General features: G+C 51.5%; 1 protein-coding gene across 4 annotated transcripts; it reads left to right on the top strand.

The window, feature by feature from the left end:
• The first annotated feature begins 1597 nt into the window (after nt 1-1597).
• Nucleotides 1598-14510, top strand: pnck (pregnancy up-regulated nonubiquitous CaM kinase). 4 transcript variants are annotated; one of them, XM_015341038.2, is made up of 13 exons: nt 1598-2093; nt 4393-4476; nt 4571-4681; nt 5085-5216; nt 5726-5800; nt 6648-6786; nt 7751-7874; nt 8233-8308; nt 9125-9237; nt 10557-10635; nt 11373-11460; nt 12005-12095; nt 13138-14510. In XM_015341038.2, exons 3-13 carry the CDS (start codon nt 4605-4607, stop codon nt 13146-13148), a joined length of 1005 nt encoding a protein of 334 aa, XP_015196524.1. In that variant the 5' UTR covers nt 1598-2093; nt 4393-4476; nt 4571-4604; the 3' UTR covers nt 13149-14510. The 4 variants fall into 4 exon arrangements, with proteins under 4 accessions (XP_015196524.1, XP_015196348.1, XP_015196402.1 ...); XM_015340862.2 differs by having other exon boundaries at nt 1599-2093; nt 13135-14510; XM_015340916.2 differs by having other exon boundaries at nt 1599-2093; nt 4390-4476; nt 13135-14510.
• The last annotated feature ends 10637 nt before the right edge of the window (nt 14511-25147 follow it).

The raw sequence follows: 25147 nt of genomic DNA, 5'->3' as shown, positions 1-25147 counted from the left end.
CCTGGTTATATATTCTTACATTCAAGTAGAGATCTTTGTGTACCATTTTTATCATACAGATCGAAAATACACGCTCGAGAATTGTTTCATTGGCCTTTTGTGTTTGTAGGCTCCCTGCACTGGGCCGGGTGTGCCTATTGGATAATCAGGCCCTGCTGCCGCTTGCTCGTGGTGTGAATGATCCAGCCGAACCCCAGGACAGGAGGTGCTATCATTCCGGCAATAAAGGCAGCTCTCATTTAAGTACACACAGCCCTGCAGTGGACAATGGACACAGCAGAGTTATTCAGATTTTCCTACACTACTCCTCTGCAACATCCCAAACGTCTGCACAGCCATCTGGTCCCAAGTGGATCACAGGACTAACGTGCCCCTGAAACAGGTGTGTTTGCGTCTGCTCTCATATACAATACATACATATCCAGTATATATCTGATACCTGTGTGTGTTTGTGCCTGCTCTGCTTCATGCAAAGCATTTTGCTGCAGTTCCATTATCTCTGCTGTGGCTCAAACAGCAGTGTGGCTCAAACATGGTGTGTCGATAGGGTTTGTTGTTTTAAGACCCAGGTTCTGTCAGGTGTGTGTGTGTGACCTAGAGCTCACTTGACACTGCGGCTCCTGCTGAGGGAGACATCACCTCCTGGGGCCCTGGTTGGTGCTGACGTCTCTGGTGACTGAGACTTGGCCTTTAGCGCAGTGGTCTCAGCAGCTGTGCTGTGCAGCTCTGCAGGTGAGAAGTCACGACTGCTTTGGCGAGAGCTGGGATTGTCATGTGTGTGCACGTCCGTGACACCCTTCTCTCCCTGGACGGCCTGGATTGCGCTCACCCACCAGACCAGCAGGCAAAGTCACACTGAATCGTCCTGCCACCCAGAAAAGAGACGTCCTATAAAATCAAACAGAAAATTCTGCTCTTCATCATCTAAGGGGCTGAAGATAGCTCAAGACTGTGTGCAGCTTGTGAGGCTTTTAACCCACTCTCCCCCTCTGGAGTCTATGCTAAAGGCTGCAGTTTCGTATCCCAAGTGTCCTGTGTGCAGAGATTCTGGGTGAGTCTGCTCCTGCACTGCATGCTTAGGCCAGGAGACAGAGAGGTGAAGCCATAATAGAAGAGCCTGTCATGTCCCTCAGCACTGCACAGTGAGTAATTGACTACGAACATGTGTCCAGCAAGGGGAGCAGTGAACCTTCAGCCTAGATCAGGAAAGGACTGAAGCACACTGTGGTAACTGAAGAAGTCAGGCTTTGGGGCTGAGGCAGGACAAGTCCAGGTTAAGTCTGAGCTGAAAAGTAATGTGATCACTTGCACAAGACCTGGTCAGGATTCTGGACCTACTGAAGTTCGCTCTTTCCAGCCCAGAGACACAGTGTCCAGACTCTACTTCAGGATCTGATGGACCCAAAGCAGAATTTGCACATGCATTTGTGTCGAGTCCTTTGTCCTTTGCCTGAGTTATATAATAGCATTTTTTGAAACCAGGGCATATGCAGCATCGATTCTTAGGCAGACAGAGCCTGGAACGGTTTCAAGGTTGCTCCTGTTGGTTCTGGCATCAAAGCACTTGCCTGGAAACTGCTCGCAGAGGGTGACGGCAGTGAACAGCTCAGAGTGATGCTCTGCAGGCTCGCTTGCATGTGCCTGCGTGTGTGACTGCGTGTGTGTCAGTGCATCTGTGTGCCTGTGTGTGTGTGTTTGCGTGTGTGTCAGTGCTTCTGTGTGCTTGTGTGTCGTTTTCCGTGTGTGTCAATGCGCCTCTGTGCCTGTGTCTTGCGCACGTGTGTGTCAGCGTGCCTGTGTGTCTATGCGCGTGTGTGTCAGCGTGCCCATGTGCCTGTGTGTGTGTGTTTTCCTGGGTGTGCTGCCTCAGTCCCTGCCTCTCCGTGCCTGGTGTCTCTTTAAAAAGTCAGCTTGCTTCTTGTATATGTGTGGGTGGGCAAGGTCGCTACTGAAAGAATGTGATTTTCAATTAAAGAATGGTGAGAGAGAAAGGAAGGTGGGGGGAAGGAAGAGAGGGGCTGGGAACAGCAAGCCATTGCAGAGAGCGCTGAGCTCACACGCAGGAGGGATTTCGCCGTCTCAACACTCAACAGGTACAGTAAACTGTTTCAGATTGATTTTGGATGAGCTGGAGGAGTGAGGTATAGGGTGCATTTCTGTGCTGGAGGTGGCGTGCCCATTCGGTCACTGCTGCCTCAGTCTCTGCTGATGTGCACGGCAGGTTACTGGCGGGTCCCATCCTGAGGGTTTGAGAGAATGAGGCTCGAGCTGAGAGAGAGTTGCAGGAAGTTTTGGAATCGTGGTACCGGGGTGGAACTTAAACACCCCTCTTTGCACCTTTAATGGTAATAATTCCATCCTATACTGTACGTGCAAAACACATTTGTGTGCTTGTGTATATACAGTTTATGATGCGTCTTACGTGGACGTGAGGCAGGGACTGGACATCATGCAGTCGATAAACCAATATGATGCCAGGTCTGCTGCAGAGGAACCAAGCAGAGCTTTGGAATCTGGAGGCAGGGGGAATGGGAAGTCTAGAAGGCATTGATCAAACGCTCCAGCTCCAGTTCCTGCACTGGAGCAATCTGGGCGATGCCGATAGTTAGGGGAGGAGACCCCAGGAGTGGCAGCTCAACCACCAGTCAGCACCCCCATGTACTCTAAAGGCTCTGACTCGGACAGTGAGGGGTCTTCATTGGCGTAGACAAAGGGGAAGGCCATTATGACATGGGGTGTTTCTTACAGTGTGAGGGGGGTATTTCCTTGACCACCAGCCCGTGTAAAGAGACTGCTTTATACGCAGTAGCACCAGAATGGATATCTGAGCGAGCCAGAGTATTCCAGAGTGAGGAATAAGCTCAGTCTCAGCCATAATAAAGGACACACAGTGGCTTTGCACAGTAACCGTGTGTCACTAGCGCTGGTGTGGCTCCTGCAGCCTTACTGACGTGGTGTTGAGGGGAAACCGTGTGTCTCCTGCTGCACTCAAACTGTTACATATTATGATTAAAAATCTCTAGTAAATTGCTGCCGGTTTGGCAGCACTGTAATCGAGCTCTTTGAATGGGACTGAATTGAGCTGCGATGGCCATGCGGGCCTGACACACTCCGCGCTCTCTTGGCTCTGCAGTCACTCTGCGCTGGACTGCAGGTGGAGCTGGAAAAAAGTCAGTCCTTTCTGACACGTCCTGTAGTGTCACCCCCACCCCCACCCCAGTCCGTCTGCGTGGCTGGCTGGGCTTTCGAAACTTAAAGACGTTCCATGCCTTCATGATCTTAACAATTCCATTTGAGTCATTTCTGCGTAGGTATTTTTCTGTGCCAGTTAAAGTCCTTCTTGACGGCTCTCCTCGAAAATGATGGTCTAAATCCCGGATCCCGGACAATCGGTCACTCTAAATCACTCTGTTTTAAAGACTGGGGACACTTTAATTTACCAAAATGATTAAGTAAGCAGTTTGGTCCATTAAGGAAACTCTTATCCTTGAAGAAGAAGATTTCGGTATTAAATAAACTGTAAATTATATAAAGAATTCAAAGAATATCTTTAAATCTTTCAGAGCTTTTCAGAATTAATGATTCACTGGTAACATGAAACATGCTGGACCGGGGTGGACCTGGAGATATCTGGTCACCTGGTCAAGGAAGGAAGTGGGGGACATATATTAGTGGCACACAGGCTTCAGTACACCTTGTCTCAGTTTGCCTAACGCACTTCCTTGCACAACGATGTTGGACATGTTGGTTTTCTCCTTCTGATTATTTTCACAGATAATGACAAATAGCTCTGTTACTAGGCACCATCCAGTTCAGTTTTATCTGCAGAACTAGCCTTAAAACAACACTTTGCTTTGTGTTTAGCTAAGCATCTTGATCTGTACTGCTCAGTTCAGAGCTTTGCAGGTTTTTTATTACAGGGAAGTGTAAAAGTGTTTTTTGTAAAGTGGTTTGAATTCCTACTTCAAATGAGGAGTACAAATTTGAGTTAATCATTATTATTGCAGAACGAGTATTATAATTCAACTTTCCGGGCCCGCAGGGCCTGACGCATACGCTCAGGTTTATAGGTGCATGCATGGTTTGGTTTCGAAGCTGAACGATGGAGTTTGGAGTGCTCATTTTCATGAGGCAGGGCTCTGTACTACAGTCTTCATGAGATCTACGCAAGAGCTCTTTTTTTCTAGCTAGTTACCATGGCAAATGGCTGCTATCTCAGCAGGCAGATGAGGAGAGAATCATGCACACCAGTTTTTCATACATGTGCCGCTTGTAAGCAAAGAGAGAAGTAGGTTCATGCTGTTCTTAAAGCGATGGCAGGCCAGGCTGGGTCTGGTCAGTACTGTTAGGAAAGCCAGGCTGCTAATGAGATTGTTATTTGTGGACCAGTAGGTGGCTCTCTTCCCACTGGACCCGAATTTCCAAACTTGCTGCTCTTCCTTTGGATGAGACTTTAAAGGGACTCTAAACTCAGAGGTAAGAGGTCGGCCCTACTCTATGCCCACCGTGTGTCTGGAAAGACTCGGCTCCTCCTGATGTTCCATCACGCTTCCTCCCGTGTCTTCTGCAGGTGTCTGCTCGCGCCACAGCCCCACGGCCAGAAGATGCCCCTCATCACAGAGCACGGGAAGACGATGGAGGACATCTCTGCTGTGTACGACCTGAAGGAGAAGCTGGGGGAGTGAGTGCCCTTCCTGCCGCCGTGTGGCGATCTGCGGGTCGCGCCGCCCCCACGGGCAGCAGGGCCGTGTGCAGGCTGAGGCAGCCCGTTGAACGGCCGGTTCGGTCCAACGGGAATCTGTCCAGCCGAGTGATCGTCCCCAGGCTGTGACTCAGACAGCCCTGCCACCCCCTGGACGATGACAGGTGGAAGAGATTCCCTCTTGGTGTTTAAAACTCCCTGCCAACAATGGTTGCATCTCCTAGATTTCTAATCCCTTGCGTTTCTTTTGAGGTCATTTTATGCTGTTTTCTTATGTTTTTAACAGTGTATTTTTTACTTTTCATGTAAAGTGCTCTGGGAAGATACTTTTAAAGGAGCTATATAAAATCATATAATAATGATAATATTATTATTCTTCCAGAGGCTCCTTCTCAGAGGTGCGGCTGGCTCAGGACAAGAGCTCTCAGAAGCTGGTGGCCATCAAGTGCATCCAGAAGAGGGCGCTAAAGGGCAAGGAAGCTATGCTGGAGAATGAGATCGCGGTGCTGCGCAAGTCAGTACATTCTTGTTTCCTCTCGGCTCACGGCGCTTCGCTGGCGCGGTAGAACGACATCGGAATGACATTGTAAAAACAACCAGGTGGCCCTGCTGTGCAGATGGTATAAAGTTAACACATTAGCTATAGTCTGTATGAATGGTATGAGCGATATATTTTTCTCCATCCTATCCTTATTTCTCTATTCCTTGAACCCTCTCCTTCCTGTTCAACCTCTTCTCTCTCTTTATCCCATTTAACCCTATTCTCTCTGTTCTCTATTTTAATTCCTGTAACGAAATCCCCTAAAACAGACCCACCTGGGAGCATGAGGAGTAGGACAAAACAGACTGCTAAGGCAACAATAATCAATAATCAATCAGGCTGCACTGCCTCGTCACCGCGGAAGGACTGGTGCTGGGGAGCTGGGTGTATATTAATTCAAAATGTCCGGGGGCCTCGGGAATTCTGCTAACTCCGTTGTCAACCTTCCTGCCTTCTTTGTGCCTCTTCCCCTGTTTCTGCAGAATCCAGCACGGGAACATCGTGGCCCTGGAGGACATCTTCGAGACGCCCTCCCAGCTGTACCTGGTCATGACTCTGTGAGCACCACGCACCCCTCCTCTGGAACGTCTGGGCAGCCCCCTTGCATGAAAACCCAGTTCTTATTCCCCCCTGAGTTGGACTGAGCCAGCTTTACTGCTAGGGATCGCCCGCTATCATTCCTGCGCCCCCCAGTCACAGCCTCAGCCCTGCAGCTCTCTGAAGGGCAGTGGGGAGCGGGAGAGTGGCCCCTACTCCTGGCCTAATTAAGGCTCAGAAGAGGGGCGATTCCAAGGGCCAGCCCTGTTGGGGCCACTCCCCTGCCTGAGCACAATGACGGTGGAGGGGCCTGTTAGCGCCCCCCTCCTCTCTCTTGAACGAGGGGCGAGCCGGGGAGCTGCAGGGCGGGCAGAGCTGGCGAAAGTGAAATACGCCAGCGAGTCAGCTCGCTGGACTCTTATACTCGGGCAGGGGGAGGTGGCCAAGTTTTGAGCCCCTTCCAGTCTCCATTTCTCAACCTGCCGGCCCCCGAGCGTCCACAGCAGGGTCAGCAGGCGTTGGAGGAACGGCGCAGATTTGATTGACAGTGCTGCTGGCTCACAGGGACCCCCGGCCCCAGCAGGGCTTGGGGGACCCTGCTCACAGTCGCCAATAGGCATAGCCGGGGCTCGAACCTGGCGATGGCGGTGTGGCTTCTGTTTTTACTAGGTGAGCCACTCGTGACCTTGGGCTGACATGTTCGGCAGGAACCAAGTCTGGTGTGCTCAAACCCTGGGCTGTTCCTTCAACTAGAAAGTCTCACCGACTCTCTTTGAGCCCCCTGTTGCCCAGGCGACGTGTGTGTCGTACAACGCCTATTGGACAGGGCTTTGAAGATCCTGGTTTCCCTGTGTGTCTGGTGTCCAGGGTTACTGGGGGAGAGCTGCTGGACCGAATCCTGGAGAGAGGGATGTACACCGAGAGAGATGCCAGCCACGTCATTCGGCAGGTGCTGGACGCAGTGCAGTACCTCCATGAGCTGGGCATCGTGCACAGGGATCTCAAGGTACGAGAGCAGCTCGGGACCACCGACAGAGTGAGGTAACACCCCCCCTCCTTCTGCGGTAACACCCCCCCTTCACAACACTGAGTTGCTGTTCAAAGATGAGCGGTTTTGAACCTAGCACACAGTCTGGGTGTGAAAAGCTGAAATAATTCCAGCGCAGCTGAATCTGGGGAAGGGGGTCACAGTGGCACCTTCGCTGGTGTTGCTGGGGCCCTGGGCTCACGGGAGATTCCTCTGGGTGCTCCTGTTCTCCCGTTTGTTCTCCCACAGTCCGAAGACGTACTGGTAGGTTAGTGGGCTTCTGGGTAAATTGGCCGTGGTTTGAGCTGGTGTTGCATCTGCCCCGCGATGGGCTGCCATCCTGCCTCCTGCCTGTTGCTTGCTGGGATAGGCTCCAGCTCCCTGGCGACCCTGTATTGGATAAAGCACTTAGGAAATGCACGGATGGATGAATCCTGAGAGGTGATCCTCACCCCAGGTCTCGGACAGCACCATCTGGCTTTCCCGTCTCTGGAAATCCTAACCACTGCCCGAACTGGTCTAACTGTGCTGTGCTGCTGTAGCGGAGCAAGTTCTGACACGGTGACGTCATCGCCCTCCCTGCGCGTAGCAGGGACCTCAGCCGCCGGGGCTGGGGGGGGTCTCCTTTCGCTCACTCGGCTGGTTCCCTGTTGCGTTACGCCAGAGACCCGGGTTCGTGCCCCAGCTGTTGCGGGACGAACCGGCGGGGTGGAGTGGCGAGGGCCCAAGCCCGCTCGGAACCGCCACGGTCACATTGCCAGCTCTCTGGGCTTTGAGGATCTGAAAGCTCCCTTTGGCGCATGCAGGACGAGGGTGAGGGTGAGGGTAAGGGCGAGGGCACAGACTAAACCGCAACCAGACGAAATGCCTGGCGAACCGAGGCACTGTGGGAGAGGTAGAATCAGGCCCACTCTGTCTCCCTCTCTGTCCCCCCTCCCTGCAGCCAGAGAACCTGCTGTATGACACCCCCTTCGAGGACTCCAAGATCGTCATCAGCGATTTCGGCCTCTCCAAGATGGAGGAGCAGGGAGCACTGTCCACAGCCTGTGGGACCCCAGCCTACGTGGGTGAGGAATGTTCTCCTGGGGGGCCCACAGGGTGTGTTCTCTCCGGGTATTCGATATTCTCTGATCTGTCCCGAGGGTGGATGGCTCCGTCTTGCTCATTGGCAGCACGGTGCACGAGCTGCCGATCTGTCATGTTGTCTTCAGGGTGCCGTGGTCACCCTTATCGATTGGGTCAGTGCACAGACGGGCAGGCCCACAGCACTGCAGACGCTATCTGTCAGAGCCTGAGAGCTCTGGGTGCACGCACGCGCATTGTCAGCATCGTCAGCATCGTTAGCATCGTTTCCCATCGACTGAGCATCATGGGCATTCTGCATTGTGCCGTGACCTCTGCTGACCTCTGGCCCTGTGTTCGCAGCTCCTGAGCTGCTGGAGCAGAAGACCTACGGGAAGGAAGTGGACCTGTGGGCGGTCGGGGTCATCTCCTATATCCTGTAAGAGTCCGATCTTCTGATCTTCTGGTCAGATCGTCAGGAGGGTCCGGCTGCCCTTTAGCAGGTTGAAGCCCGTGTTGCTGCGCAGTGAGACAGAAGAGAAGGGTTGGGGCAGCAGACTAGGTTTCACTCGGCCCCTGATCGACTCTCATAGCTTTAATGAGGCAATCAGGATGCACTTTATCAAAGTTATTAAGTGAGTTAGTTCATCAAAGTTAGACAAAGAAATAAACTTGATTTAACAAAGCCTTTCAGGTCACTAATTTTACTAGAAAAAAAGAAAAAACCTTTATTATTGTTGTTGTGGTTGTTGGCCAGTGTACAGTGTATTGACAGTATGTGTGTATTATGTATCCTAACACTCTGGTTTTATTTCATTTTTTATTACTTCTCCACGTTGCCAGACAGATGTAAAACATGACTCACACCTCAGCCTTTATTTGGGAGCTTCATCAAGCTCAGCGTTTTGCATTTTATGTCTATAGTTTTGGTTACCTGCCAGGTGTGTGCTCAGATTGAAGTCCCACTTAAGGCACCACAGCGTTTGCTAGTTTACAAGCTACACTAGAATGCAGATCATTGATAGAAATTTGGAATAGTAGTCCTTACTCAGATCCCTGGGGTGCAATTCTAGTGACATCACTCCAGATGAGTATTTGTCACTTATCAGTTTTCACAGCTCCTCAGTCCAAGGTAGAATGATTGCATGAAGAGGGAAATGAGGGAAATGCAGGTGGCTTGATTTGAAAGCAGATGTGCAGGTAAGAGTGGGAAGCACAGAGCACACACAGCAGCTGACTGTCTGTTTCCTTACAGGCTCTGTGGCTACCCTCCCTTTTACGACGAGAATGACACCAAGCTCTACCAGCAGATTGTGAAGGCGGAGTACGAGTTCGACTCCCCCTACTGGGACGATATTTCAGAATCAGGTGCCGGAGGTCACTGTGTCTTATGTTCCCCATGGCATTCCTTCTGGACTGACCCCCGTTCTCTTCAAGTACTTTCCAAAAGAAAAGGGCAGATGCTAGGGCTTACTGTAAATGTGTTAGTCTGGGTTTGCCTGCTCAAAATACAATGGAAGGATCTCCACTCCTGGTCCTGAAAGCAGGTTCGTGTTCAGGTTTTGAGCCCAGCTGAGCTCCTAATGGCCTGATCAGCTCATGAATTGCTCAGTTGGACCAGTTTCACAGCGTCACCCAGTTCTTCAGTTTCTACTGTTTTATATAGACCTGGAAACTCCTCAGGCATGCCTGCTCTGCAGGACTATAATTGGGCATCCCTGTCATCCTCATACCTTTGGAATTTGGATTTGGATTTGCACTCAATTAACCAATCAGCTGATGAATTATCTAATCAAGGCAATTTGCTAAAACCTTCATCCTCCCACGTCTGAATTAGGTTTCCTGGCATGCAAAATGAGCCAAATCCCTTATATTTGTGTCTATAAAGACTCTGTAAAATGAACATTTTGTATGTGCTAGGCTCAATCAAGCTGTTGCTTGTTTTTTCCCCTTCAGAAAATCCCATCACTGTGGTGGGATATCGAGTAGAGAAAGAGGAGAAGTGAGAGGGAGATAATAAAAGGTTTAAACACTTTTCCAAGCAGTTTCCTCTGAAGTACGTGCTTCATGTAAATAGGGGAGACAGAGCTGAACTACTGTACATACAGTTTGGGGTAAAAGACTCCAGTTATACAGCAGACAAAGTTTTAAATGTTTACTTATTTTGATGACATCTGCTTAGGCTAGATGAATGGAAATAAAGTAAATATTTTGCCTCTCTGCTATTTTGCAAGATCTTAGCTTGTGCACGGTTCAGCAGCTTGTAAAACCCGAAGCGGATCAGGCCGCTGTAGAGAGGGAATCGTTTCCTCGGCCATGAGATGGCCTGCATGTTTATCGCTAAGCGCGCGGTTTTAAATGGACAGAACTGCCGCAGCCCTTGAGCAATGATTCACAGAGCGAGCAGGAGGCTGAGCCGGGCAGTTTCCTGAAGAGCAATTAATAAGGATGTCGTTCTGAGAGCCTGGAACCTGGAACGAGTGTCTTTTCCCTCGCTACAGACCAGGAGCTCGGATTGATGCTGTGAGACAAACCCGCTTCTGGGTTTCGCTTGTGTCAGCAACAGACTCAGATTTTTTCAGATTTTGGAATTGCGACATATTTGGAATTGGGAAAGCTATAGCATTGCAAGGGGTTATTGTTGCTGTCGTTGTCATGAGCCTTCTTTTGTGTGTGTTGCTACACAGCCAAAGACTTCATCTCGCACCTGCTGCAGAGAGACCCCGAGAAGCGCTTCACCTGTGAGCAGGCACTGAGGCACCCATGGTAACGCCCCCCAAACCCCCCGCCCCATGCCGTCTCCCTCTGTTCACACCATGCGTTTCCTGGGCTTTACCCAGAGGCCTCCTCTAATGCTCGTCTCTTGGCTTTGCCATACTGTTGCCACGACTTCACCGGGCCTTTCCGCCCTCTGCTGCTCCACAGTGAATGCAGAAGTACCGTTGAATGCAGAAGTGTGCGTTTCTATTTTTAAAAAAGACCTGCAGAAGGTTCTTCAATATTTATATTGAATATTCAGGGCATGCCACATTCTGGTTCGCTTGGAATAACAGCTCCCAAAAACCAGATGCCGCCTCTGAGGATGTTTTAGTGAGTGTTTAGGCGCAGTGCAGACGTAGAAGGGCTGACGTACAGCATTTAGAGGTTTTTTATTCAGGAAATGAGGCCAGAAATTGGGGAGGAGATAGGACCGCGGTGGTGGGAGTGAACCTGGCTGCTGCCAGGCCTCTCAAACGTGTGTTTCAAAGTCCGTGAGGCAGCAGGAGGCAGATCTGCCCCGAGAGGAAGTCACCACAGGCGCCGGCGCCAGCAGCAGGGCGCTCCAGCAGCACAGCGTGAGTGCCTGTGGTTTTCCCAGTCCGGCGTCCTGCATGCCCGCTGGCCCCCCATGCGCTGTGCCCATGCTGCACCTCTGCAGGCTTTGCGGTGCGTCTGCCCTGGCTCCACCGGGCTGAGCCGCGGCCGGCGCTCCCGGAGTGAGCTGCACTCTTGCTGTCCCACAGGATCTCCGGCAGCGCGGCTCTGGAGAAGAACATCCACGAGTCCGTCAGCGAGCAGATCCAGAAGAACTTTGCCAGGAGCCAGTGGAAGGTGAGAGCGCGTTTGCCGGGGCTGTCGCTGGCCGGCCAGCCCCCTGGACGGACGTCTCCGGTGGCTCTCCCGGCTCACGCGATGCTGGGACGTGCTCTGCTTTTTGGGGGTTGAAGGTGGTCGGGGCCTGTTTGTGCTGGTGCACACAGCTATTGTCCAGTCTCTGGGACAGGTGGACTGGCCAAGGGCCTGTCCTCTGTATCCGACAGCTGTTCTCACTCATGGACTCCCCTTGAATCTGCTCACGAGATTCTAGTGCCACCTAGTGGTCAGAACCTTTCCAGCCGGATGCCCTCAAAATGACCCGGGGGAGGGATGTGAACTGTAGCTGAACTCGCAGCAGCCTCCACCCCCCTCTGACCGCTGTGTGAAAGCTGGGACGTCTAGTTTGAGTCACGTCAGGTGCAGGATAAAAGCTTGACTGCTTCATTACCAGGACCAAGGGACCCGGGGGGACCGAGCTGCAGGCAAGGCGGTTTAGCTGCTCTTTTAAGTCGTCTTTTAAGACCTGCTCTTCTGCCACGGCCTGTGTTTTTCTCCGCAGAGAGCCTTCCACGCCACGGCTGTGGTGCGTCATCTGAGCAAGAAAACCCAGGCTGCGGGGGAGGATGTCGAAGATGCTGTCTCGGGGGAAGGTGAGAACCCCTGGGGTACCGTTCACACGGGTGTCCACAGCTTGGTGTGTTAGTTCCAGAGAAGAGACACCACAGAGGCGGGCGTAAGAGTGCACACCACTGTCCTGCGTCCCCTTCCTGTTCAGAACCAGCTGGCTGCTGTAAGTGATGCTGGTGGACCAGTAGGTGGCGCTCTTTCCTCTGACCAAAATTCCCAAGCCAACGCCCCAGTGTGGTGACCAAGCTCAGGGACATTGTGCTGCCTTCTTTGAATGAGAATTTCAATTCATTAGCCAAATTTGTGATGGCAGGGCTGTCGACTCCATCGACCGGGCTAATTTCCTCTCTCGGCTTGTAATGTCTGGCCTCCCTAAAGCTCCCCTTTAATTCAAGTTTCTCTCTCCTGCCCCTGATCTGTTCTGATTCCCCTGACTGGGACTCTTCTGAGGTTTTGATGGTGCCTTCCTGCATGAGTTGCTTTCTTAGGCCAAACTGCTCACCGAGTAAGAGACACAAGAAGGATGAGAAACTCAGTATGTTCAAACACAGGCACATGTTTAATAGACATTCCTACACCATTTCAGAGATCTCTGGGAAGTGCTGTGGGGCTGCTGCGTGTCATCCAGGGGCCACATGATTCTGGGACATGGGGTTGCACCCCAGTGGTGGATGAAGTGGATCCACTCCTGTATGTGCAGTGTTTGGGGTTCTTTGATATGAAGAGTTCTGTAGGAATGTAGGGAATTATTTATGAATGAATAACTTTCTTAATGTAGGAGGTTGTCCTGATCTTGTGTTTTGGATTAATGGTCAAATAGCATCCCAGTGGAATATTGAGCCTTAAATCTAACACGATAGTTTTCCTCATGTGTTACACAAATCCCACACGCACTGACTGTCTGTCCAAAACTGTTACACAAGCCTGGCTTAAATCACCACCAGGATCCTCCATCCTGTGCAAATTTGACCTGGGCTCCTGACGGCGGCTGTTCCTTCTCGGGAAGGAGGAAGGCTGTGTGTTGTGACGTGTCTGACATCAGTCTTTCTGTCTCTGTTTCAGCAGACACAAGCTAGAGCTGTGGAGGAGGATGGCCTGAACACTGCCCTGTGCGCTTTCGCTATGTGCTGCATGCAATTCCCTTCTGTTGGCCTCATGGATGCCAAGAGCCGTGTATAAAAACATTACACATCTGTTAGGAAAGGAAGAGTGGGTACTGGGGGCGGAGCTGCATGCTGCTGCATTTGAAAAACAGATTTCACTGTGTTGTACAGCGTGTACTGTCCTAGTGTGCACGTGTCTCTGTGTGTGCATGCTTGTGTGTTTCTGTACATGCCTGTTTGATTATGTGCAGCTAAATTTTTGTGTCTCTGGGTATGTAAATGTACAGTATGTGTGCATGTGGGTGTACATGCATGTTTGTGTATGAAAGAATATGCATATATATGAGTACTGTATGTACAAGGATATTTAAGTGCACGAGAATTTATGAGTGTATACATGCATTTTAGTGTGTGAGAGAATATGTATATACTGTATATGAGTGTGTAAAAGGATACAAGGATATTTATGAGTTTGTGTGATTTTATGGATGTGTACATGCATGTTTTTTGTGTGTGAGTACATGCATGTGTGAGTGAATGTGTGCACGCGTGTGTACTTGCATACTTATGTGTACACATATGTGTGAGGGCATGCTTGTGTGTGTACATGTATGTACGAGTGTGTATATGTCCATGTTTGTGTGCTTTTGTGTCTATGTGTGAGTGTTTGTGTGTACATGCATGTTTGTGTGTGTGTTTGTGTGAATGTACTGCAGGTGTATGTTTGTATCTGTGTGTAAATGCATGTTTGTGTATTGGCGTGGGGAGTCTGTTTGGGAAAGACTGGGATTATTCTGAGGTTGTGATGGTGTCTTCCTGCATGAGTTGCTCTCTTAAGCCAAACGTCTCACCAAGTAAGAAGCATAAGAAACTCAGTATGTTCAAACACAGGTGCATGCTTAATAGACATTCCAGCACCATTTCAGAAATCTCTGGGAATGTAGAGATAGATGCAGGCTCTCTTCATATGCCTTATTCATCCACAGCATCACAGGAGACACAGATGTACAGACCCTGCACTGCAGCTGCAGTTTGAACTCAGTCAAGCAAAGGGGGTGCAGCTCATCCCAGCATAGCTGGAGACTCAGAGCCCTTCACAGTCATGTTATCAAAGTATGTCGACAGCCTCTAAACGTACAAAACGTTCCTGAGATCCACCTGAGATTAAACTTTTCCATGGCTTGGAAAAGACCCTTTGCTTTCCGCACTACAGTGGGTGCTACATTTGCAATCCTCACTTAATAGCTCCGTTTATTTAAAATTGCCTTCAGCATTGTGCTTGTGATGATGCAGCCACAACGACATCATTAAATTGCTTTACTTGATTAAAAAGTTCCTGGTGCTGTCATGTCTTCCTTTAATGTTGTTCTCTGTAATTCTTGAGTGGATCGATTCCCATGTGGTGCGGAGGTGTGGAAGCCAGTTAGTATGAGGGTCGCTTTGCCCTTAATGAACTACAGAACCCTGTTAAGTTCCTGTCTGGTGCCCAGAGACTTACTCAGCTGAATATATTGGTAAAGCTTTTAATGTAGTAGTCACCATCTGTGTGAATCTGGGGCTTGTTAGTGACTGTCGTTTCTTAACAAGAATACCTTTAAGACTCCGGAATTCGTATCTGAGATATTTAGGCACTCAGAATTCCAAGGACGTTGTTGTTATTATTTGAAAAGTTTATAAATCCAACCATGTTTCTCAGTCCTCGAACACACAAGACAAAGATTTCTATATACAGCATGTCTCTTCTAACGCCATTAACAGAATGCTATATGTATAGTAATGTGATATAGTGCCGAGCCTACAGCACATATCGGTATTATTTTAAATACAATCTGCCTGTTTATTTCCCTGGATCAGAAATGGATCTTATGCTACGAATTGATGCTCTGCTGCTTCATCATTACAAGTGTCTGACTTGCCTTGACAGCACCATTAGTTGTGAATATGCTCATTTCACTGCACTTTCTGCCAAAACCAGAGATGTCAGTGTTCCAGACTCTCCAAAACAGCATCGTCTGAGGACCTCTCCATATGGACACGGGAAATCTGTCAAGCAGAAAACAGCCTTCTGTTCTGTCATTACAATGCTCCTGCCCCTGAAATCACTGTGTAGGTGCTACAGTTTGGTTCTACAGGAAAAGGCAACAGTTCTGTTGCAGAGAGATTAATTGGCTAGTGAGTTCGGCGTGAGCTACAGTAAAGATAAGGCAAGAATCTCCGGGCAGAGAGGTGGGAGCAGGCTCTTAATTTGAACTGTGCTGCTGGACTGAAGTGCCTCTCGTTTGTAACTGTTCAACATTCTTATGTAAATATAGATCCTGCAGATTTGAGGGCAAAACCAGTAAATTCCTGGAGAAGATGCGTAGTGTTGCCAATTGCATCTGTCCTTCAAACCCGCTCGGTTCACAGGGATCTTGAGCGGGCCAGCCCAGTCACATAAAGACGCCTGGAAGTGATCTGTTATGGGTTGTTAACATTGCCCGTCCACCCAGGTCCCTACTGCTTCTTCCTATTCAGGATGGCTGGGGAGCTGGAGCCTATCCCAGGAAGCAATGGGCACGAGGCAGGGTGCACCCTGGACAGGGCACCAGTCCATCACAGGACACACACACTCACACACCCTGGACAGGACAGCAGTCCATCACAGGACACACACACTCACACACCCTGGACAGGACACCAGTCCATCACAGGACACACACATACTCACACACCCTGGACAGGGCACCAGCCCCACACACTCACACCAGGACTGACGTTCCCAGAAGCCAATTAACCAACCAGTGTGTCTTCGGATTGTGGGAGGAAACCAGAGCACCTGGAGGGAAACCCACACAAACACAGGCAGAACATGCAGACTCCACACGGACAGCACCCCAGGTCCAGAAGTGAACCCAGGTCCACAGTGCTGCAGGACAGCAATGCTAGCCATTGGACCACAGTGCCTCCCTTCATCACTGTACATCATATAAGAAAACATTCTTCTTCTTCTACAATATCTCCTTTGCCTATCCATTTTATTTGCTTGATGCAGCATTGGAGAATTCCGAAGGGGGAAAAAAAACATTTAAAGACAGTAAGTGTGGCTGATACCACTTTGATAATTATCCTCCTGACCTCTGAAAAGTCATTTTATAGGCCTGCATTATTCATCCTTGACGTGCTTCCTTCAGGTGCAAAGTTCAATATCTCTGAAGGATCAAGGACGTATTGGCAACCCTTGTCCTCATACAGCCTGGCAGGCGTATCTGACAGATGTGTCTGTGAAGCAGAAACCGTTTTCAGACAAGAGCGTTTCTGTGGGCTGCAGCAGACAAATGAGATTTGGGTCGTTTGCTCGCGTGTCCTTTCTTGGAATATACTGTATCCTACATTCCGTCTGGAAGCGTTGTTGACCGGGGACAATTCCCTTGCGCTCATAAAGCCCTTGTCACACTGAGGGACCCCCAGGGTGCCTTGCACACAGGAGGAGATTCACCCCAGTTGCCAGGACGCTGCAGATTGGCTGGTCAGGAATGGGAGGCCACCCCCCGACTCCTGCGGACAGTGTGGCCGATCTTTAGTGACCAAGCCGCCAGCTCCTTGCTTTAGGAGCTGAAGGAGGGCGCCTCCTGCAGCACAGTGGTCTCCAGTCACCATACTGGGGCTACTGGTGCGGAGGGGACAGCACCCCCCTACTGGTCCACCAATACCACCACTTACTGCAGCACCCTGGTTTCCTCTGGGGGTCTCGCAGGTCTCCCAGGACTGACCAGACCCTGGCCTGCCGAGCTTCCGGGATCGGATGGGAGCGGGCTTCACCTGATCCAGAAACGGATGGGTGTTAACACGGCCCGACGACCGCAGTAGATAAGACAAACAAGAGCCCTCTTGTCGCCTCGTTGGTAGTTTGGGTATCGGGCATTGGTATTTGAGTGGCTGTGCCGCGCAGCCCCGGGTTCAATTCTGCAGCTGGGGTGCTGTCTGTGTGGAGTCTGCATGTTCCCCTGAGTTCTCCTGGGCTTCCTTCAGGTGCTCTGGTTCCCTGCCACAGTCCAAAGACGTGGTGATGGGTTCATTGGTGTCTGGGGAGAGTTGGCCCTGCTGTGAGGGATGTCTAGGCTCTGCCCTGCCTCGTGCCTCTTGCTTGCCAGGATCTGCTCTGGCTGCCCAGCGACCCCGAATTGGATACAAAATGATGGATGGATGGATGGCGAAGCAATATTGCATTTTCCATTTTCAGTTCCAGTCCAACTGATTGACTAAATTGAGCAGCCCCACCCCCCGCAGAGCAGACATTGAATACACCGCACACTGGCGCCAAACAGCGGAGCATTCAGAAATAAAAGCCCTGAAAACGTTCATTCAGCTTGCGTGCACAGAAATAGACCTGGCCTGACTGTGCGAGCAGTTATCCCCCCAGTCACTGCTGCACTAAATGGAATATTGAGTCAATAACTTGTTATTTTGTCAAGCATTGTGTGTTTCACCGCAAAGCGAGTCTCTGAATAACACACCGGGCCGCTATATATAACATTCTCGGAATGAATGTGTAGCGCTCCGGCGTGACGTGGTTGTTTTCAATAAAAAAAAAAAATAACACGAGTCATTGAAACATATGTTACTGCACAAAGAAACAACATCTTTCTCATTATTCCTGACATTCCTCGTCTCAAGGAGGGATGTTTTCCGCCCGTGAATGCAGCTAAAGTGGATAATTTAAGCAAATGCATACCCCGTTCATCTCAAATTAGAAAAGTCTTCACCCCAGGTACGAGCGCTCTTTGCCACGAGGAGCCGTTGCTAAGGCGACGGCAATTTACAACTTGGCGAGGAGCGCGAGTCTGCGGCTTGTAATTAACCGACTCGCGCGCAGCTGCGTGTCCGCGGCGACGGCGGGCGAAACGACTCGCAAACTTAAGTTCTCTTTAAAAAAAAAAAGCCCACATAACTCAACCATTATCCCATTTTTTCTTGAAAAGAAGAAATACAATGGACCCGTCCGTCTCCTCTGCGGAGTTTACGTCGCTATTCTCCAAATTATGCAGGGGGACGTAAGTGGCTGCTTCTCATACTGTATATCGAACTCAATCTGCAATTTTACAGTCGCATAGCGAAATGCACTAGCACGACGTATTATACAGTCAAGCCAATTAGACTCGGAAGAACAATGCTTGAATTTCCTCTCTTTTCTTCCATTCGTATTCCTTTTTTAGGCGTGTTCTGCCTGTCCACCGGGAGAGGGCGCAATACTCCACTGAAAAAGCGATTCAACAGTTTGCTTTTGCGATCACTTCTTAGCGCGCCGTTAGTGCCGCTTTCCACGTCGCCTAGAGAGCATTTCTAATGTAACGTTATACTTGTGCGTTTGAGTGGCGAGTTGATTTTTTTTTTGCGCGGGGGGTTCAGATCGGAAAGGTGCCTGGATAATGTTGAGCTTTAGCGGCTGGCTGGTACTGACGGCGTCATTTTCCATTCTTGGTCGTGTGTGTGTATACACCCCACGGGTTCCTCCCACGGTCCAAAGACACGCTGGTAGGCTTAATGGGCCTCTGGGAAAACTGGCCCTGGTGTGAATGTTAACGTGTCCGTGCCCGTGTCCGTGTGTGTGTGTGTGTGTGTCCATGTGTGTGTAATAGACTGGCGTCCCATCCAGGGGGTACCCTGCCTTGGTCCCACGGCTTGCTGGGAGAGACTCCAGCTCCCCCCCGGCCCTGAATTGGATCGTAGTTGGATGAATGGTTGCACCCTGTCCAGAGCAGTGTCATTTACTAATTTCATAACGGGGATCAATTCTGCTCGCCTGAAGTTACCGCACGCCGATGTGTGACGTTCACTGAATGCTTCTGAATCCTTGTTGGTACTTCGAGGCTCAGAGGGCGGGTGGCCCTGAACCAGCTCTCTGGGTGCCCGTGAGTCCTGTCACCTCGCGCCGGGTGGCGTTCAGGGGGGTCAGGAGGCAGACGTCCCGGACTTGTGGCTGCGACCCGCTCGCTGCGACGCAGGGCCCTCGCCGTGTGGCCCCTCCGGCGACCCGACCGTCGCCCTGTGTTAGCGGGGCACTTCGGGTCAGGCGGGCGCGTAGGGTTCCAGCAAAGTCCCTGTGAGCTGAGTGCGCACTTTTCCCGCAGAAGATGCAGCGTTTTAGGAGGTGGACATTCAGAACGGGTTTGAACTGGATTGGAAGAGTGCTGGACACAAGGGCTGCTGTGCAGCTCTAGACCGCTCTGCAAGTAACCCGTTGTATTGAAAGTTATCTTTAGCAGATAGGGAGTAAGAGGATGTGCGGGATTTTGGAACACTGCCAGTCTTGTAAGCGCAGGGAAGGGTGACGGATAACAGGAATATTGAAGGGCTGTTCTAGTTGAATTGCTTTGAGAAAAACACACCGAGCGTCTGTGTGTTTCGCTCCCATGCGCCTGCGATACACACTTCTTTTACCCCCTGAGACGGACTCCTGGCTGGCTTTTAAGGGGGAGCGGGAGATTTTTCTCCAGCACCTGGTTTTCCTCGACTCGGGGGCAGCCCTGGGGGGACCCGGGGTGTTCACGGGGCGCCACCTCTGACCCCTGCCTCCTCACCCCCTCGTAACGCCTCGTGGCGGCTCTGACGGAACCTCGGCTGGGACGGCGGCGGACGAGGCCCCCTCCGGCTCGGATCATCCGGTCGCCACAGTCCGCCTCTCCTGTCCTTCTGCGCCCCTGGGGGTCTCCCCTCTCTCTGTCCTGCGGCCGGGGGGCCGGCCCTCACCCAAGCAGGTCAGGCCAAAGCTCTGGTGCCCGACCCCCTCCCCCCCCCCAGGAGCAGGCTCTCTCGCTGGGTGATGTCATTCCTCCTGTATCGGGGGCTGCAGGCCCTGGAGCCCCCCTGCAGGGGGCGCTCATGCGGAAGCAGCTTAGTGGGCGCACGATGGGAGAGCGCTGCAATATTTAAGAGTCAGGCCCTTCCCACAGGGCAGCAGACGGTACTCACGTCATGTTGTCAGGAAGCAAAGGCAGCAAAGACCCCAGACAGGCTACCGGACGCCCCTGTCTGGCCAATCGCCGGCGGCTGTCACAGGGACTATCTGACATGGGCACACGCTTCGCTTACAATGCACCCGGGAAGCTGATGTGGGGGGAGAGGCTGATGGGGGGCGCGCAGGGGCACCCCAGGGTGGGCCGTGCGCGGTGGGCTGCGGGCCCTCCCGTGTCTCGGCCCCGGGGCCGGGCTCCTGTGGTTGCGTGCCCGCTCCGTCCTCTCCTGCTCGGCTACCTGTCGGCCGTCCCTTCTGTCTGTCTCCCGTCTGCCCTCTGAGTGATGCTAATTCAGCCGCTGGTCCTAAGAAAAACAACAACTCTGCAGGCTCGATTGTTTTCGGGAGCGCAACGTCAGGCGGGGCGGGAGTTTCGGCTGGAGTGCGGCGAGGTGGCGGGTGCCACGCGCGCGCCGGTGTCTCCCCGTCCTCGCGAGGTGTCCTCTAGAGCTGTCCTCGGGCTCCGCGCGCTCTTCCCACTTGGAGGGGTTCGGCTGTGACCAGATGTTAGGGAACTGACGGCGACCGGGGAGCAATCCGTTAATGCACTCTGAGCTGACAAAATCAGGTTAGTTGACTCATTACGCATTTAGTGATGTTGGAAGGGAGCCAGGTCCCTCTGCAGGCTCGTGCGCTGCCTGAGTGCAGCCTCTTCTTTTCATTTCCTTGTGGTGTGAGGGCAATAAAAGGGCTGTGTCTCTGTCTGTGCGACGGGGGCTCCTTTAAAGCTCTCCTGTCCAGACTGGCAGTGTGATTAATACCCTGGCTCTACAAGGGCGGTGTCTCTGTCTGTAACACTGACACAGATCACAGTGTGACAGGGGCTCCCATTTCCTTTTCCCTCTCGCAGAAGCGTGAACTGCGCCACGTGTGGACCAGAGCTGCCTGTCTATACCAGGAGACATTAAAAATGCAACAGATGCTATGGGTTACTCATTTCATGTGCTTTTATGCCTCTGAGCAGATACAGGCTGTCAGAAACACATACATACTGCATGTACAGGATGTTTTTTTTTTTTTGGCACAGCGTTTCATCATTTTAATGATTCATGTCCTTGTGGTGGCTGTGGCCCTGCTGTGAGGTCAGGGCAGAGCAGACACCAGCTCTGAGGCTGCAGAGTGGGCCTCACTTTTGCATCGGTGACCATGTGGCGACTTCAGCTGCCCAGCAGTCTCGTTCTGAAACTACAGCAGACGCAGTGACCCAGAATGGGACTTCTTCTTTTTCTCATTAGCTCAGAGCATCTAGAAACTGTCTTTGTTCCCTTTTCAGAAATTGAGCTCCTCTTCCTTAATCTGTCCCCGTACAGTCAATCTATTTTAGGCTCCGTGATATTCTTAATCTGCTTGTACAGTATGTGTGTTTTTAATTGAGCTCGGGGAAAAATGGAACATTTCACAGAGATCTGTCTGCTAATCTGGCTGTGCAATAAAGGTGCTCATTTCAATCTTAATGAAGTATTACACTGGGATGAAGAGGAATGAAATGTTCTTTATAGGCAAGCAGGAAAAGTCATTATGAGCATTTGTACTGTAAGCGCCTCGCTGTAGCCACACTGAGGCTTCTGGCAATTAAGAATGGGGCTCGTCTGCGTCTATGGGTTATAATGACAGCGCCAGATGATCATTTCAAATGAGATTTGGTCAGTATAGATGTGGAACGGGCAGCTAATTAAAGTTCATGTGTGATTCAATATTGATCTCTCAACCTCAATCGTTTTATAAGTGTCTCCGAGAACCCAGAATTAATTAATTAGTTGACTTATTCCTTCTCCCACTTTCTCATTATTGGTCTCACATGACTAGACCCATACAGTATCCTAGAAACCAGGAATATTTGCTGGTGGTCAATATCTCCTATCGCTGTTTTTTTTTTTTAATCGAGAAAATAAGAAAGATTGCATCTTTGAAGGGCGCCTCGAAGTTGGGATTTCTCGTGCGATATGAATTTTAGTGGACTGTGAAACAGGCGGGCGTGTGGCTCCTGCTGTAATGTGCCAGCGGGCTCTAGGGTGAGCTGCAGTGATCAGAGCCCCGCCGGCATGCAGCGCACTGAATCTTTCCCAGGAATGGAAACGCACAGGGTTGTTTTTTCCCTCGGACGAACACCCTCGAGCCTGCTGCTGCGGCCGACTTCCTTCACGGGCGGAGCGGTGGCTCTGTGGCTAAGGATCTGCGTCTGTGACCGGAAGGTTGCCGGTTCAAATCCCGCGGCCGGCAGAGGAATCCTACTCCGTTGGGCCCCTGAGCAAGGCCCTTCACCCTAACTGCTCCAGGGGCGCCGTACAATGGCAGACCCTGCGCTCTGACCCCAAGCTTCTCTCCCTGTCTCTGTGTCTGTGTCTCCCTGGAGAAAAAGCTGGGGTATGCGAAAAGACGCATTCCTAATGCAAGAAATTGTGTAGGGCTAATAAAGAAACATTATCATTATCATTATTATCAAGACGGCCCTTCAGGAAACGACGGATACGTCAGGAGTCGGCAGCCCCTCCCCCTCGCCCCAGCCCTCCGCTGCCCCCCGGCTGCCGCGGTGCCAAGCCATGGCCTCTCCTTATCAGCAGCAAGCAGCACACTCTGCTCGGCAAATCCATGACAGTTGCGATTGGGGGTAATGTCTTCTTTTTTTGTGAGAGGTGCTGATCAAATCGCAGGGATAAAGCGATTATGGAAATCCCCTGCTGGTGTAAAATCAGCGTTGAGGGAGCTGAGGGGTTGATGGTGAGTCATGGGATGTGGGAGGTTGGGGGGGGGTGTGCTCGGATGTGCACTCAAACGATGCTGTTAACGAGCCTCGCACAGAAGGACCAGTGCTCCTTCTCCCCTGATGGCCACGACTGCCGTTCCTGGGGAGGAGTTGAAGCCGTTGAATTCGGTCGTCACCGCCCGACCCGGAAGAGAAACTCCCTGGTCACAGGTCATCGCAGAGGTCTTCGGCACCTGTGGGTGCCTGGGCGTCTCTGAAGTCACTCCTCCACCGAGCGCTTTATCGCCTGTGGCGCTCTCTGAGACACGGAGACAGAGTGAGAGATGCTATACGAACGTACTTTGTATCTTCCAGTGCTGCGAGCGTCGCCCATAAATTATTTCAACTGCCCCATGATTCAGAACAAGACTGCGCTGACTGAGACACTGTATTCAGCAACAGACAAACGATGACTTCTCCAGCAGTTATGATTTTAAGGGCAACAGGTGGGACGTGTATCGTTTCGCATTGTCGTCCATTTTATGAGCTTTGCAGGCGGATTGCCAGAGTGGAACGGGTCAAGCTGCTGTTGGAAAAAGAGGAATCGGAGAGCTTGTTTCTGTACCCAGCCCTCGTGCCTGGTTGCTGCTCAGGTGGAACAGAAAGCAGAGAAAACCAGCAGCAACTTCAGTGTGTTGACAGCTGTTGTAACATCTGTCTGCTATGGTGTTGCCGGGCTGTGGTAACTGTACAGCTGGACGATGCCAGGAGTGGGTGTGTGTGAGGGGAAGCAGGTCCCATCCACAGGCGTCCTTAATAGCCCATCTGTCAGTCAGTCCTGCGGTATAGCAGGCCGCTACAGGAGGAGTGCGGAATGGGTTGTTTTTTTTAAAAGCCCCCTGAACAAATCCATTAATCGATAAGCAGCAGTCTTCGTAAATGAGTAGAAAATCCCGGCCCTGCTCTTTGGCCATCCGGTACCGAGACGAGCAGCAGTTCTGGTGTACGCAGAAACCGGGTCGGTGGTCAGCGGCCGGCCCGTCGTTGGCACACGCTCGGCGAGCAGGCCGCGAGAGTGCGCTGGTGAAGGAGGCGGAGGGGACGAGCAGCGCTGGAGTCAGGGGGCGGGGAGGGAGAGGGGAGTCTGAGCTGGGGTGCGGTTGTGTTGAAGGCGGGTTTGGTGGCTGATGGGCGGATGGAACCAGACCGTCGCCGAGCAGGGCGTCTGAAACTGGCCGCGCGGCCAGCACTCCCTGGGGGGGGGGGAGAGCAGGGCTCGCTGATGGCCCTGCACGCGCGCAGGCGTCTGTTGTACAGGAAACGGAGGGCGCCCTTCCGTCCTCTGGAATTCCTCTTCCTCATGTGTCCCAGAAGAGCACGGGCCAGGCCTGGAGCCGCCTGTACTGCAGGGAGCAACCTGCTCCGCTGAATCGATTCCAGCCGGGTGTACCTGCACGACTGTTCCTTGCACTTAATGGAAACACTCGATATAGTGAGTCTCTTTCAATCAGGGCCTTCGCTAAGCAAATTAGTCATCCTTCCCGTGGTGATTAACACCTTTACTGGTCAGCCAGGCAGATGGCCTGATTTTTATCCCGATCACAAGAATATCACACGCCTAAAACCTCCAGTGCAAGTGCCCGTACAGGACATAGTCAGGTGTGGACATACTATGTCCTGTTTGTCTGTTTCACTGATGGGTAACCGCATTTCGGAAGCAAGATATGAAAGAAACTATAAGCATCAAGGCTAATGAGGATTATTCTAAGCTCCATCATAAAGTTACTAGGATAGTAGAGACCAAAAATATTTAATGGAGCGTTTTTGCCCCCTTGAGCAGTGGAATAAAAGGCACTGTGCAGAAGGTAAGATTATCTGTGTTGGTTTCATTAGCTCTTATCTCTGCGAGAGGCCGAATAATCCTGATTGTAATTTTTTTTTTCCCCAGGGGAGGGATCAGTAGTTTCCTTATTTAACGACGCGTAACGGAGCCGAAAGCACCAGAACCAATTCAGTTTGTCCCTGCCGCTGCGGAATGGTGGGCCGCGCTGCCTGGGATGGATCTCTGCTCGGACTGATAAACAGACCCCACAGTCCCCCCACTGGGTCTGGCTCTTTCCCCGACAGCGAGGCGGTGCCGGCTCCTCGTTCCCTCTCCGGTTAGGCCCTGGCCCACAGAGAGCAGGAAGGTGTGGGGCACCGCCAGGAAGAGGCCCAACTCCCCTTCATGTCTTAGTGCATCAATGCAAAGAGGATTCAGACAGCGCCGCTGAGACGATAACGTCCTGAAATGAGCTT

The sequence above is a fragment of the Lepisosteus oculatus genome, chromosome 2 (genome assembly GCF_040954835.1).
Source record: "Lepisosteus oculatus isolate fLepOcu1 chromosome 2, fLepOcu1.hap2, whole genome shotgun sequence".
NCBI lineage: Eukaryota > Metazoa > Chordata > Actinopteri > Semionotiformes > Lepisosteidae > Lepisosteus > Lepisosteus oculatus.
This window is presented reverse-complemented; position numbering and strand designations above follow the sequence as displayed.